The sequence below is a fragment of the Dicentrarchus labrax genome, unplaced genomic scaffold, assembly GCF_905237075.1.
Source record: "Dicentrarchus labrax unplaced genomic scaffold, dlabrax2021, whole genome shotgun sequence".
NCBI lineage: Eukaryota > Metazoa > Chordata > Actinopteri > Moronidae > Dicentrarchus > Dicentrarchus labrax.
Window position 1 is genome coordinate 12266785 of NW_026136705.1, and position 16248 is coordinate 12283032.

At 40.1% G+C, this 16248-nt stretch overlaps 2 protein-coding genes across 2 annotated transcripts; one reads left to right on the plus strand and one right to left on the minus strand.

Annotated features, from left to right (window-relative positions):
- Positions 1–4239: 4239 nt before the first annotated feature.
- pcolcea (procollagen C-endopeptidase enhancer a) lies at positions 4240–9041 on the plus strand. Its single transcript, XM_051401874.1, has 9 exons — positions 4240–4501; positions 6010–6118; positions 6210–6468; positions 7346–7470; positions 7590–7726; positions 7830–8167; positions 8261–8338; positions 8416–8586; positions 8692–9041. The coding sequence occupies exons 1-9, from the start codon at positions 4413–4415 to the stop codon at positions 8820–8822; spliced, it is 1437 nt and encodes a 478-aa protein (XP_051257834.1). The 5' UTR covers positions 4240–4412; the 3' UTR covers positions 8823–9041.
- Positions 9042–11486: 2445 nt separating this feature from the next.
- Positions 11487–14778, minus strand: tmem88a (transmembrane protein 88 a). The gene is made up of 3 exons (XM_051402175.1): positions 14260–14778; positions 12668–12994; positions 11487–12063 (listed from the first exon to the last, which is right to left on the minus strand). The coding sequence occupies exons 2-3, from the start codon at positions 12971–12973 to the stop codon at positions 11776–11778; spliced, it is 594 nt and encodes a 197-aa protein (XP_051258135.1). The 5' UTR covers positions 12974–12994; positions 14260–14778; the 3' UTR covers positions 11487–11775.
- Positions 14779–16248: the final 1470 nt, after the last annotated feature.

Sequence of the window (16248 nt, forward strand, 5' to 3'; positions counted from 1 at the left end):
TCAGCAGTTAAAACTAGGGCTACACAAGTAACCGAAATATTATCTAAATCGCAATATGGCCAAGTGCAATATCCAAAAGGCAGCAATTTTTTGATAAAGGTACAGTGTTTAACAAACAGCATTGGAATGAAGTACTGTAGTTACGAAGAGATGACCAGGCCTACAAATCTTTATCCAGATTTTTAAAAAAGATGTTTGTTGGGTACACACCTCAAAAAATGAAAGTGAAAATTTGTTTCTGATAAAAGTTATTTCCACACTAATTGTTAAATATATCTCACAATATCTGTCACAGCATCATCACAATATGATATTTTTTACCATATCGTGCAGCCCTAGTTAAAACTACAATCCTCTGTCAGAGAGCATGAAGAGCCATATGTGTTGGAAGTGATGACAATAACATTTAAAAGAGACTTTATCATTGAAGTATATATATAAGGCATTTGCATTCTTCCATTTGATGCTGTATGTTATCAACATGTGTCACTGTATAACAGTGCAGATCTCACAGAGAAACATTATTAATCCCCTACTGTGGTTCATGCAGTACACTAGGGTTAAAATGATTGGAGGGTTAGTTAATGTTAGTATAATAACATTTCCACAGTCATGTAGAATGATGGAGCAGTATTTTCCATTCCTAGTCTTTCACCCACTAGTAATGCGTAGAGTCACTTCCGGCGACTTTTATTTTGAAGTTCTTATGGTGGCTTTATATATATTGTATCCAAATCATTGTATCATACTCCCTCCATTCCTTTATTACGTTAGTTAGTTAGTTCATAATGAATAGACCACTCTTCATAAACACCGTATAAACTGCCAGACATAGCCAAGCTAACGTTAGTCCTCAGAAACGCTTACTATCGTCAGTTCACAGAAGGGACGGGTTTTCTATTGCTTTGTGAAGAACAGCTGACACATCGCTGTGCTGATATTTTTCTCACTTTCTTTCTTCAGTTGTTTGGACAGCTCAAAACATTGTTCCCCTGCGCCCACAATCGCCTGCCTGACACCGGCATCAAATCCAACCTCTGACAGCCGAACTACCGGCTAATCGCCTACTACAAGATATTAGCCAAAGCCTAACGAGCTAACACCACTTTGAGGCTGCCAGTGTGTGGCCTGGTTAAAACACACGGCTACTGTAGGTGGAATAACAATATATATATATATTTAAACAATATATAGGCTATAAATATATATTTGTGATGGTTTCTCCGTAGAGGAAGATGAAACCGCAGGGTGACTGAATACGGGTGAAGAGTGAACCCACCACCTCTCACACCGCAGCTCCCCGGCGCCCAACTTGTAGTTTCAGGTTTTCACCGCCAGGTGTCACCATGGCGACAGTATGGGCATGCATATTGTGGACCCATTGTCACACACTTATCTGACAGCTAACTCATCATAAATATATATATATATATCACATAACGTCTACGTTGCATAGCATCACTGCATATAAACATTTGGTTCTGTGGATCATAATGTGTTAAAAGACATTTCTCTGTATACAAAGAATAATCATTAGAGTCCACTACACAGACTATAATTATAGAGTATACAGGAAATAGAAAGGATGGGAAATGTGTCTTATGTTGCTTTTTATGTATTTAGAAGTAGCAAAAGTACACCAGTGCAACCACAATCCCTTTTCTTTCACTACATTTTTGGCCAATTAGTCATCCATATTAACAGTCAGGCATGACTATATGAATGTCTGCAATTTCCGCTGCAATTTTCATTTTTGAAACTTAGCAGCATATTTGAATTTATTGATTGAGAAGAAGAAGAAGAAGAAGAAGAAGAAGAAGAAGAAGAAAAGAAAAAGAAGAGATTCCTTTTTGCTGTTTCCACTGTGAAATTGAGGTTTTCTTTATGAGGTATGATATTGTCATTATAATACCTCGACTTACTGGCAGCTGATGATGTGTCTCCTGAGCTGTTGCCATGAGAAGTCAGGGAAGGCTCCCAGCATTAAGTGTGATACTGTATGCTTAATTTTAGTAGTTGTTAGAGAAACATGTGGATCCACAGTGTGTTTTAGGGTTCTTATTACAAGATTTCACTTCAATGCAACATCCTGTTTATGCCAAATGAGGTGCTGTGAGCTTTTTAGCACATTGTCCATACACTGAGCGCACAATATCACATTCTTTCATGCAGGGCACAAAGGAAATAGCTATTATGCCTTATTGACATCCCTCTTTTTATCTAAGAAAATCAAATTAGCTTGAAAATTGGGAATCTTGGATGCTGCTAGAAACTGATGACAAAATGTTGATATTTCATACAGTTTAGAGTCTTCTGGTGCCTGGCTCCATCTGTAATGCTCTTGAAGGATTTCTCTGATTAAAAGCAGGATACCATTTCTAGTTTAATCTTTATCTCTCTCTGTGTCTTTCTATTTATTGCAGAGGTCACATGAAATTTGGCCCGCCGTACTGCACTGCATAATTGGAAGATTGATCTTTTTTTAACCTGCGGAGAGTGAATTTGAGAGGAACCACAATTACAGAGAACAGATGGGTCTACGATTATTGTGAAATCATCAGTTTCGGTCTGTCACCTTCTCAGATGGATTCACACAACTGCACACACATTGGTTTTCATTCTGTTTTACACCTCCCCAGTGCACTGCCACATTTAATAGTGTTTTTATAAATTGAAGAGATTATCTTAGACGTAATGAGAGAGTAATTTGCCGAGGGAATGTGTGGACTAACTCTGGGGGTTCATTCAAAAACAACTTCTCACTTTGTTAAACTGCCTCTCTGTCAGATCGTTTTAAGTTTGTTTTCCATTTTTCTGATTTCTTCAACCCCTCCTCTCCTTACCCATCTCTCTCCTCTTCACAAGAGTCATCTGCTCCCCCATGCTGCTCCCTCTGACTCTCCAAAAGGAATGCATGTCCCGCTTGAAGGATTCGTCAGGAGTTATTGCAGAAACCTACACCCTTGGATTGGTTGCTAAGTATAAAGGTCACTGTTACTCCCACACATGCTGGCAGTGGCTGGACAGTTGTGCACACCCAGATGCTGTCCGCCCCCCAGCAGACTCTGCACGTCATTGCATTCCTGCTTCTGCTGCCTGTTATCAGGACTTTAGGTTAACACAAACACTGCACAGCAGGACCAGGGAATGCTCATTTCTCTCGCTCACTAGGAGCATTTAAACTGTCAAAGTTCACATGTCTTTACCTGCGGCAAAAATATTTCAAGCAGGCCGTAAAACCTGAAAGAATTTTCTTAACACAGTGTAAAAAATTATCTAAAGTCATATGCCACATGTAACTGGAGACACAATCTCTCTGTGGAAACTTCGCTTTGTGCTTTTATGAGCTGTCCATCCTGCTCGTGCCTGACTTTGATCAAGGTGCTGCAGCTCTGTACGCTGTGAAAGTGACTGATTTTATTGCATTATTCTAACAGCATCCCCCTCACAGGCCTCAGTAATGTAGGCCAAAGGGTTGGCTGGTTGGTGAATGTTAACAGGGAAAAAATACTCCCCCATCTAGAGTGTTATTCTTGCCTTGGTGGATTGTGGGGGCAATAGATGCTCTCTGGCTCACATGTAATGGAGCCAAAGGAGCCCCTGGGGCTTGAGGAAACACGGTAAGAGGAAAGAGATCATTGGTTTTATGATACTTCTCTGTTTAGGTCCTATTGTAGCTCCTTTTGGATCCTGTATGTATTTTGTTTAAACTAGATGGCTGAAGTTTGAAATTTCATCCAGCACTCACACTGTTTGTAAATTAAAAGTCTCACATGTTGTTGTGGAATGTAAAGATTTATGGCCCAAATAGTTGAGTGCTACCGCCCATGGAGCCTCAGGCTCTGGCCCCACCTGTGCAACCCTGCATAATGGTCAGTCAGTCATGGACGTTAATGAAGTTAACAACCATCCAAACTCAATTTCAAGCTTCTTTTACTGTAAGGTTCAACCATGTGATGAACCAGAAACATCTGCTGTAAAATGACACTCCTTTCACTCCTTTCTGAATGTCGACAAAGCTTCAGCCACAGCTTCTGGCACTACTCCTCTCTGCCCTTCGTTCCTAGATGCCCTCTCTGTTATATTGAGAGCAGGGCTATTATGGAGAAACATCTGGCTCTAATTAAAGCCTTCTCCTCCCTCCGTCCGTCCCTCCCTCCCTCCCCACTCACGTCATCCCCCTTCATGGGTCTTTGTCGCCTCCGTTGTCTTTTCAGCATCTCCGTCCATCTCTTTACCCATTCTCGAACTCTCTTTCCCCTCCGATTCCCCCCTTCTCATTCATTCTCTCCGCCCATCCCGAGCAAGCGGCCTCCTTCTCGTCCTCTCCCCCTCTGTCTTACACCTCTTGCCTCCTGCTACCACCTCCCTTTTCTGCAATAGTCTGCTTTGCTTTGTGTGCACGCTGCATCATGGTGCAAGTGGGCTGCATCTGGGGTCTCTCCTTGTTCCTGTCTCTGAGTTTAGGATGGACGAAGGCTCAGCAGACCAATTACACCAGGTGAGGAGAATGTGAATATTTAAGAAATGTGTCATAGAAAACTTTGTTGAGGTTTTAGGTGAGGATATTATTCTATGTTTGAACAAAATTTAACCGAGTTCACAAGAGCCTGCAATTTTAGGTTGAAAAACACTGAATTCTTTCCTGTCTCTGTAAGTAAATTCTTTCCAGTTCAGTGTTTGATTGGGCACAGAGTTGTCCTGTTGGTTTTTGGCTCATGATGTTAGGCACACTGAGTCTGCAATAGCTGAGCCAGATGTTAATGCTTTTGGTTGTGCCTGTGGGGTCGAATCAGAGCAACTTGGCTCTGGCTCTGGACATCTTGGCTCTAATCAGTAAGCGTCTTACTTTGCTGGTGTTCTGCTGTCTGAGCTTGTAGTCTGTTTTTCCACTGCATACTTAGGTATTTGTTTACTTCTTCACAATTGGGGATGACATACAAATGTTATCTATCTTTCTTACATTTTGTGAAATGTCATGTATTACCCTAAACAACATAGTTTTCACAGTTGAGCCAAAAACAACATCTCTCCACACCACACTGTAAAATGCCAGAAAATAACAACTTCATAACATAATCACGAGTATACAGACAAGTCGTATGCATCCTTGCTGGCAACAGTCTGAAATAGGAAATTTTCCCTTCTGTGAAATGAGCTTTGACATTCAGTGTTTGGAATGCAACAGAATTTATTAGCTGAAGTGACACAATAACTATGAGGTTAGAATAGTCAGCTGTAAAATATGCTTGTCATATATTATATCTGAAAAACTGAGCTACAGACCTTTTTTTTTTCATGCCTCATTCTTATGACTCTAAAGCAGTAGTTTCCTAACATTTCTAAACCATAGCAGAGTTATTTTTTGTTGCTAGCTGTGGCACAACTTCATATTTAACAGGATTTTTAATTTTGTATGATGAGATTATGATGTTAGATAAGAAATCTTTCACAAATTATAGTTTCATTTATATATTTTACATAATTTATTCATGACTATTTACTTTATGATAAGGCTTCTAATTAATTGAATGCACTTTGGGGCTCCATGCATAACAATCAGTATCAGCACCGAAAAAGAGGCCTCACATCTATTTTAAGGCTGTCATATTCCATGATTGTGATGGATGAGTGTGAGCAAACATAAATCATCTTCATATAAATAGTTCTTGCTACAGAGCTTTAAGTGTTGGTACAAATAATTTGATGGTGGTTTGAATATTTCTGGGGTTTTTTTATATTCAAAATTAGGTCATCTAATTACAGAATAATTAGGGAAATCAGATGCATGCATAAATGTAGCGACACCCTGTCGTGGCTAATATCTTGTGGTCTGACAGTTAGATAATGAAAATCCTTGTTTACTTCCAGTACACTCCAGTAAATTTCCAGTAAATTCTAGTGACCTAGAGTTTAAACACTGCCAAAGGAAGTCAGTCAAAATGATGGTATCCGTGGGAGTGATATTCTCACATCATGTCTCCCCACTGTCTTCCTCTTTCACTACAGGCCTGTGTTCCTCTGCGGAGGGGACCTGGTCGCAGACTCAGGCTTTGTTGGAAGTGAGGGGTTCCCAAGCTTTTACAAACCCAACAGCAAATGTACCTGGCGTATCACTGTGAGTCACTTACCCTGCAACATGTCTAAATACTGACTCCTTTCCTCAGTCTTTCAGTGTCTGACTCATGTACAATCTCTCTGGTTTCCAGGTCCCAGAGGGAACTGTGGTCATGCTCTCTTTCCGCATTTTTGACCTGGAGGCTGACTCACAATGCCGCTACGACTATCTGGATGTTTACAATGGCCATTCCAACTTGGTGCAAAAACTAGGCCGCTTTTGTGGAACTTTCCGGCCTGGCGCTCTTATTTCTACCACAAACACCATGATGCTGGAGATGGTGTCTGATGGGGAGACGCAGGGAAGGGGGTTTGTGGCCTATTTCAGTGGAGCTAAACCATACGTAGATGGTATGTGGTCACATTTTAGAGTGATTTTTACTACTTTTATCACTACTTTTTTATCATGTCCAGCCTGCATAGGTTTATAACACACTGCAAACAATGTTTAAAGGCTTTATGTATTTTAAATGATGGATTTATTAATGGTTAAAATTGTTCATCATTCTAGGAAATACTTCCTAATACATCCCAAAATGTTGAGCAATTTCTTACTCATAATTTACTAAAACTTAGAGGGATAAGTTATTAACCATTGATAAGAACAACTTTTTAGGTTGTGAAAAATCTTGTTTGCTGATATTACCCACTGGAAGAAAAAAAAAATACAGTGGATCTGGACAAAATCCAACTTTGAACATTTATAACTCCATTATTATCAAATAGGGGAATAGATAAATGCTAGCCAAAGGGGATTTTTGCAACATGGCAACCCAAAATATGTGCTTATTAACAGCTTATAACTGATCTATAATGATAATTTATAAACCATTAACAAAGCATTAGTTACAACTTTTGCAGCAGTTCACACAGAAAGGAGATTTGCATTAACATCAAGAGTGAACACAACAACACTAAGACTGTATATGCACAACAAAGTTTCTTGCTAAGTCCCTTAGCTTGCTCAATTTTATTTCCCTCAAGAATACTTTTGATTCTACCAAAATAAATAGCTAAGAATACCAGCTATCAATTGTACAGCTAGGATCTTGTATGATTTGTGTAACATAAAATCAGCCATTACAACATTAAAAGTCAAAAAGTCATCAAGAAGAAAAAATGTGTTCTAAAGTTAGTGAACAAAATCAGCGCTTTGCATACTTATTAGAGTACAGTCTGCTTTTATCTTCATTCATTGTCCTCATGGAGTATGCACGACTTGTTTCAGACCAGCAGTTCTGTGGGGGGAAGATAACAAAGGCTCAGGGAGAGATCAAGACGCCCAACTGGCCCGACAAGAAATACCCACCAGGAACCAGCTGCTCCTGGCTTATCACTGTGGAGCCCGATATGGTCGGCGGCACACTCACTCCCAGCATGCAAACAGTTTATTTTCCAAATTCTTTACACACAACGAGGAAAACAACAACTGATCAATTGATGTCATATTTCTGTTTCTATTTGGGTACCAGGTAATCCAGGTGAAGTTTGATAAGTTCGTCTTGGAGGATGACACCTATTGTCGCTTTGACTATGTGGCATTCTTTAATGGTGGAGAGAAAGATGATTCACGGCTGATTGGGAGATACTGTGGTGATCAGTCCCCACAGTAAGTGACAGATATCTCTAAAGCTGTTTGATGGCCTTTAAAGTCATCTTAAATAGACTACTCTTAACTTTAAACCTTGTTTTCTACCGTTTCTCGTGTCCAGGCCCATTATTACCAGTGGCAACGTGCTACTGGTCCAGTTTGTGTCTGACCTCAGTGTGACATCTGATGGGTTCCTCGCTTACTATACAAGCATCCCCCGTGGTTCTCAGATACCAACTGTTGACGCAGGACCTGGTACAAGGTCCATCCCTTCAAACCCTGCAGTAAAAGTCATTGAACCTAAGCGTCCCGCCACCACTGCACAGCCACCCGTCCCCACTACCAAACATGCGCCCACCAAGAGGCCCAAACCAGTCAAGCCAGCGAGAGGCCGCGGACAGGGCACCACAGGCCAGGACAGGAGGGTGCCTGTCACAAGGCCAAATGGAAAGAGGCCTGGTGGGTGAAGTTATGTGCACGCTATGTTTGTGTGTCAAAGTGCAGAAGATGTACATCTAATGGGCCTTTTTAATGTTTTCTTTATGTTCTTAGTCCCTCAAAATCCTCTGTGTGCCAAGACCTGTAAAAGAGATGGAACCATCAAGACCAGCTTCTGTGCCAGTGAATTTGGTAAGTTTCTTGCCGTTCATGAATGCAACAAGTATCCAATTAGATGTTGTGTTCTGACTGAGCCCTCCTTTCTTCAGTGTTAACAGGGAAGGTGACCTCTCTGGCCCCTGGGCCCCGAGGCACCCTTGTTGTTAGCGTGTCCCTCATTAAGGCCTACAAGGCAGGTCGGCTAACAATCACGCAAGTCGGAGAGACCATGTCGGTGAAGCTGGTGTCCCAGTGCAAGAAGTGCCCGGTGCTCCGCAGAGGTATCAACATCATGGATTTTCACACACCCCACAGATAATTAACATTTTCATTTACTCAAATATAAAACTGATTAATCTCCATGGTCATTATTTCCTTTCCAATAGGTGGCAACTACATTATCATGGGTCAAGTGGCTGAAGACGGACGTGGAACCCTGGAACCTGGTGCATTCACAGCTCCATACAAAGCCCCACATCACAAATTATTAATGAATATCAACAACCAACCCTGTTAACCTCACGTCTGTCCAGGCCAGGAAATTTAAACAACATATCAAACCCAAATCCAGACATTACAATGTGAAATCAATGTGAGATCTATTAAAAGCACAATATTACAGTAAACTATAACTGCAGTTTTATCCACCATTTTAAAGGAATGCAAATGTATTCAAACACATCCCAAACCTTATGTTTGTAATTTATATTTGAATAAAGGTTATATATCTCTTTCAGCTGGTTTGACTGCATACTTATTTCTAACTTTGCAGCTCTTGCTGTCTTCAACTGTGTCTCTAGTACCACCTAGTGGATTCGAATGGTGATAGCACCCAAACTAAGCTCTTGCTCTTGTGATTTTGTCTAAAGCAGGTCTAGATTTAAAATCCTGTGATATGTGTTGACCATTTGCCATGTAGTCTGAAATCAAGACATCAAGTCTCACATGAAGATTAATGATCCCAGAATGAGTTTTTAAATCTAACTGACTGAAGTGAAATGAGAACATAAATAGCTATTAGATTCAAACAAAAAAAGGATGTCCAGGATGGTCTGGGATCAACTTTGAAAAGAAATAAGCAGATAAAGAACATTTAATAAATGAATTGATGTTGCTGTGGTCAAAACAGACAGATAATACTGAACTGAATATTACAAAGTGAACTTACAAATAGCACATTATAGGTTATTTATTTCAATTGCAGGGCACTTCTTTTTGCACATATAGGATAAACTTAATGGACTAAGCAGAATTGTCACAAACTGCTTCAAATTGTTTGAGATTACCAACACTAAACATCTCCTAGGCCAGACCTACAAAGGCAAAACATACTATAACATGGGTCAAAGGGCTTTTTGAATTGGCAGTACCAACAAAACGGACCAAAAAAAAACCAAACAAAACACAAGTGAAAAGACTTTGGCTGTGCTGCACTGTGGCTTTGTACTGCTGAAGCTACACTCTCTGCCACAGATGAACAGCTAACTACAGCTAATAGAAAGTGAGCTCTCCTGCAAGCTATTTTACTAAAGCTAAGTTTGGTTTAAGATTTGTCCTCTCGTTGTAATCTGTACTGACACTTTGGTCATTCAGTTTGTTACTCCAAATGATTAAATAAAACAGCTGCCATTTAATGGCAAAGAAGGGGAAAAAAACGAACAGCTAAACGCCTGCTAAAGGTAGCTAGCTTAGCAGATGTAGCTGTCATCTTATTTTTTGACTAGGGAATTAATTGAACTCATTTCATGTGGTTTGGTGTAGTTAAGCTAGCTTTAAATACTTACAGTAAATATATCAAATTGTGAATTAATGTATTATATTTGTTTCAGTGTAAATATTAAAGGTCCAGTGCGTAGGATTTAGTGGCCTCTAGCACTCGCGTCACCCTCCCTTTCCAAGCACACTTTTTACTTTCATTTGAATCCCTCAAAAACGGTATCATTTATAGATTCCCTTTCTACGTAAAGTCTAAAGCCTAAACTCTCATTCAGCTTATTCTGTTAAAGAAAGACACAGACTGTTTTTTTTTATATCCTTACAATACATATGAAAACGTACCACTGAAGAGAATGTGACAAGCATCTCCAACCGGGATTTATTTTGGGACAAAGCTAAGAACCCCATGTTGTAACCTTTTTTTTTAAATTACAAACCATTGTTTTAAAGTCTAGAAGAGAAACACTGAACAGCTGGACATTCACATTTTGACATGAAAAACATTAAAAGTCCTCTCACCTAAATGTCTAGTGCCTGAAATGGCTTTGTAGGTGACCTCTGACCCCAATTCTAAACACTTCAGTACCAACATTCATTAACAGCGCAGCATCAGATCTATTGTGATACTTATTTTGTGAGTTCTGTAGCAATCAGTTAGGTAAATAGCACAATCAAAGGACCACAACCTGTTATCTGTTTTACAGTTTGCTGTCCAATCTGAAAACTTTAAACCATTTTTCTCAACTTCAGGGCTTCTGTAGTTCTGCTCTCTGGTCTCTGTGAACAATAACAAAAGAGAACTCTTTATTACACTTAATTTGAAGATACAGCTTGCAGAATATAATCATTATTAGACTAAAGTTATTTTTCATGAAGTACATTCGAAATCAAGACTTTGTTTTGAATGGTATTAATTTGACATTTAAATGACATGAAATGTATTATATAACACATTAAGTAAATATCAAGCAGTCTATGACATGCAGAAACCATTCACATTATCCTGTGATATCTCTGCTAACAGACTCTGTGTTGCTCATAAATAGAACTCAAATGGCCAGATAACACATGTACAAACAGTCATTAATGCATTTTTTCAGAAAAATATACAAAATAATGTATCTGCCTTGCCATGAAGACTGTCAGGAGCTTAACTAGTTTGGACATTAAATGAGAATAAGTAACATGCGTTTGGCAGCTAAAGAAGTGCTATGTGTGGATTAAAATAACAAGAGAAATGCTATGCATTTACATTCTGATCACTCTGATCACATATACTGCAATCTAAACACTCGCCACACTCTTAGAATAATGACATTGTGTGGAAGTTTGCATTGGCCACACTTCTTTTACGTGTTTACCCCATTCAGTGTATTTTATACTTCTTTTATACCTTCTTTTCTCAAATTAAATCGATACAGGTCACAGTTTATCGTTTTCAATTTGCAGATATGAAACACAAAGCTTGACAGGTCAAGTGACACTTTATTGTAAAAAGGTATAAAATACATTCAATGCATTGAAATAGTATACAAAATACAAAAAGCAATATTGACTTTCAAACAATGACTATAAATGATTAAATATGATGGATTTTTACAATGGCTTTAGAAATAGAAAAACAATGGAAATTTGAATTTTTTAAAAAACAAAGATCCAGAATCAAAAAACCCAACTTTCATCATTAAACAAGGATACATATTACAACCATATACAATCATCTTCTCTCCTTTCTTCTCCTCTCCTCTCCTCTCCTACACCCACACGCTGCCCTTCCTCTCCCTCTCTGAAGCCCCCTGTTGACCACAGCAGCCTCCTGGACTAGCCCCACGGTGGCGTGAGGCCGGCAGGTTCTTGTAGACGGCGCGGCTGTAGGGAATGAAACACATGCCCAGCTGGAGGTGTCGGGCCAGGCGGCAGTAGGCAGCCAGCGCCAGAACCAGCAGGGGGGTGAGTAGCAGGAAGCCCACAACCAGCAGAGCCACGCAGCCGGCATCATCCAGCAGGTCTGAGCAATACAGAGATGTTCCATGGGGTTGCACCTGGAGGGTAAGCGGAGGAGGAGGGTGAATGAAAAAAATCATGGACTCTACAGGACATGTACATAAAACTACCTCTAGTTCTTCAGTATGTCCCAGCCTGTACGTCTGTTCCATAGGTTCCAAAACCTCTTTTGACTTAGTATGTAACTAAGTCCAAGGAGGTTTTGAATATTTAGTGTGTCCATATTAGAAGCAGGAGTAATTAAGTTAACTCAAAAGTATAAGTTTGTACTTATGCTGGATTTTTTAATGTATGCTGTTGGAGTGCACCATTGTCCCACAATGCATTGCACAAAGGAACCAAAGCAGCTTAGTCACAGCTGCTAAAAATTAAAACTAAGCTCCAAGAAGACCCAGTAAGATCTTGGAAAACAGTATTGAATCTCTTGAAAAACAGAACAGTGGCATTCCCAAATTCCCAGTCTGACTGACAGTCTACATCATTTCCTGTTAGTACAAAATATTTCTTGTATATTATCTTATATTATCTATTATGACATGTTTTATCAAGACCAGTCTGGCCTACTAGCTTTAAACCTGCATCATCTCAAACCTGTGTCAGTCAAAAAACAATAAAAAAGTGATTTCCACAGTAGACTCTCACCGTGGAGTGGCAGAGGAAGCCGAATATGATCATGGTAAGAGCAGGGGTGAGGATGGTGCCGAAGATGATGCTGGCCAGCCCGGCGTTGATCAGCGCTATGATCATATTCTGTGCAGTGACCAGCACAGAGCATGCCCAGCAGTCCAGAGAGCCCCTTAACTCCAGGGCGTCAGCGGCTTCACTACCCCCCCGGGAGTATGGAGGCGGCACCATGACCCCTGACCCCGCTCTGGAGGGGGAGCCCCGTTCAGAATGGGCTTGCTCGGATACTGTCTTCTCCAGCGTCCCGTTCCGTGACAGACTCATCTTACTTGTGGCCTGTCTATGCTACAGGAAAGAAAATACAGTTTAAGCCCAATAACTTTATTTAACTAATTCATGAATCTACCCAACATTGGGGAGCGAAAGTTTACATTTTGGGGGAAACTGAAAAAATTCAGTGTGCTAAGTATTTCAAGTGTCTGTACTCATGTGTCTGATGTTAAAAAAGTATATCCATAAAAGTTTGTATATTTTTCACTATAATCTTCTGTCCTGTCTACGTGCCCTGATTTCTACTGTCAATCTACTAGAAACCGGGAAAGCTAAAGAATGTTAATCCATTATGCAATGAGTTCCTTAAATAATGTGGTGAAAGGTGTGGAAAGTCAACACAGATAAATCCACAGCACTAAGTGCGAGGAAATGGGCTCCACTGACCCCACCTCCAAACTCCAGGATAACCACCACCCAGAACAATGAGCCAGGAACAGCTGGAAAATTCTGAAAAATCCCACTAATCACTAATCTGAGCATCTGAACGGTGTTATGACTTGATTTTGAAGGAACAAATGTTCAACAACTGTTACCGTCCTAAACAGTTCCACATGACAAATTAAAAGTTCCACCACTTCCCTCTGTTCTTGAGCGTGTTACCATCTCCTGTTATTATGCTAAGTGCCATGTGAACACGTGTTTTACGAGCAATCTCTCATTGTTGTTCGTCTGTCAACATCATTTTAAGTAAATTACAGATCACTAAATTCATCCCGCCCCTTTCCATCAATGTCACTTGTTTGTGATGCCAAGTTGTGGGAAACCAAGTATATATAAAAGCCATCAGAAGACTTTTTGGAATTTGTGTGTTTTTTTTGTGGTTTACTGTCTTTTTCTTTATATTGTATAAATAGCAATAGGAATCTGAAGATTTAGATTTCTCTTTTAAAAGACTTTTATAGGATCTCCAACAACTCAATCTGGCCTAAAAAAAACATTTTTGAATCGCTTTCATTGTGCAGTAGTTCTGTTTGTAAGTGTATGTCAGCAAAGCCTGTCTTCCATTCAATCACTGAGCTGCTCAAGCACTTTCCTTTTGATGACGTCATCAACACAGCTTTCCTGTTAATTGATTGATCAGTTTCAGAAATCAAAACTAACTCTCCAGGATCACAGGAATACACATTAATGAAGAAACGTGTTCAGGGTGTTTGATTAAAATTATGTATTCAGGTAAACTGAGCCCTTTTGTTCGGGTCAGGATCAGCATTTTTGTTTCTCAAACACAGTTTTAATAAAAAAATCAGTGGAGTGGTGATGGAGTTTCTTGTACTCACTGTGGTAAACCTGGTGATGTGTCCTCCTGTAGTTCGATGGAGGCAGCAGATGATGGGACTGAAGAGCAGTGAGTGGTCAGAGACAAAGAGAATTTCAAGAATTTCCTCCTGATGTATGTCTTTTCTGTTTGAAAATCCAGATCTCGAGGGTGATATCCAAGTGAAGGCTGAGTTTCTACTAACTAAATCTAAAACCTTCTCCTTTCGTGTTCTGGCCTATTTCCAAAAAATACCATCAGATATTTTCCTGCTGTTATGAATCTAAACGTTTCCTTCAGTCCTCTTCTAGAGCGGGTCAGAAAAGAGCTCTGCAGACTTGAGGCAAATTCTGCTTTCCCACTGGCTTCAGTGCTTCCTTCCCTGACATTCTGTTTCCTCACTGCGACTCCAGTTTGAGATATGATTTAGTGCGTAAGTGGCTACGAGTGTGTGTGTGAGAGAGTGTATCCTGTGTTGCCTCTGATGCAAATGCACAAAAAGCAGGCTGTGCTGTGTTAAAGGCTGCTGTTAGTGTCTGGGCAGGGGACCAGTGGAGGGTTTCTATGATAACCCCTGGAACCAGGGGGAGGGAGGAAGAGTGTTTATTTGGATAGATTAGAGGAGTCAGGGTATGCTGCCCAATCCACAACACTTTGCACCTTCACTGAGAACTTTCTCTACTCCACTGTCAAATACTGATAAGATGGATTTCAAAATACAAAACAACTGAGTTGGCTTTATATTGACGTTAATGCTTAAACAAAACCCCAAAACTCACAACCTGCTAGTAAACCCTTTTTGCCGTTTTGACACTGACTCTTACATAAAATGTAGCCCATGCTAGAGTCACAATCATACTCTACAGTTCTGATGATGGTGTGAACAATGAGACAGCACAACCCAACTGGTCTGCAGAAACACAGAGCTCTGAAATAAGAAGGTAAAGGGCAAGCCAGAGTTTCTTAAGAAGCAGGACTGACAGAGGATTGGCCCTTGACCTTATGATGAAAAACAGAGCTCTGCTTTCAGAAAACATAAGGAAATGAGGATGGAGAAGGGGGGCGAACTCTGACTAATTTGGTGGGGGAAATAAGCTATCATGGGACTGATAAGAAACCAGAGGGGCTAAGTTCAAAGGGTGAAATTAGTATTTTGATATGAAGTCTCATTTTTGGGCATCTTTGTTTATTTATTTCTTAGATATATTCACTCCCTTAAGAGAATAAGGGCATTTTAACAGTTGGTACAAGGAAAAATGATCAAAGAGTCCATGGCATTAGAGTTAAAAAATGTGGAAGCAATAAGTGGTTTTGCCATTAACAATGCCACAGTGTGCTGTTTATATGCGTATGTCAATGTCTGAGGGGGTTGGTAGAGGAAGAGTGGTCTTCCTGTCCTTGGAACCGGGATATCCGCTGCTGTGTCCACGTTCTATGAAGAGATGTCCCTGCATCTGCAGTTTTGGAAATCTCATGTCCCCTAACCCAGCAGGTTTAGATAGAGGCAGAAATAGCAACCAGTAAGGAAATCGTAGAAAAGACACTGAGAGAATAATAAGCAAATGGTTTAATGTTAGAATACATCTATTGTGTTATTTTAGTTCACCTTATCCTGGGTTGTATCATTGGCAGCATGTAAGGAAGGACTGGGTATCCCACCTTGGTCAAATCATCTAGGCCACACTAGTCAGAGATTTCATTCATTTGAATGAAATGATGAGTGTTACAGTATTAGGAAGACTTTTATTGGATTACTATCCTTATTATCTAAATGGAGCAGCTGTAGTGTTGAAGGGAAACATAAATGCTCTCTCCTCCCGCAACATCAACTCTGAAGGTAGCTTTAAGCAAACTGTTCCAGTGAAGCCACCCAGTGGCCATCAACAGACTCTGACTAAAGGGCAGCTGCAACATTTATGTTTGTGACTACAAAAGAGCAAGGAGCCTATGAATCAGCAGCTCATTTTAAGTAAACATGTACAAACAGAATTTGTAAACAGCATTGTGTCGA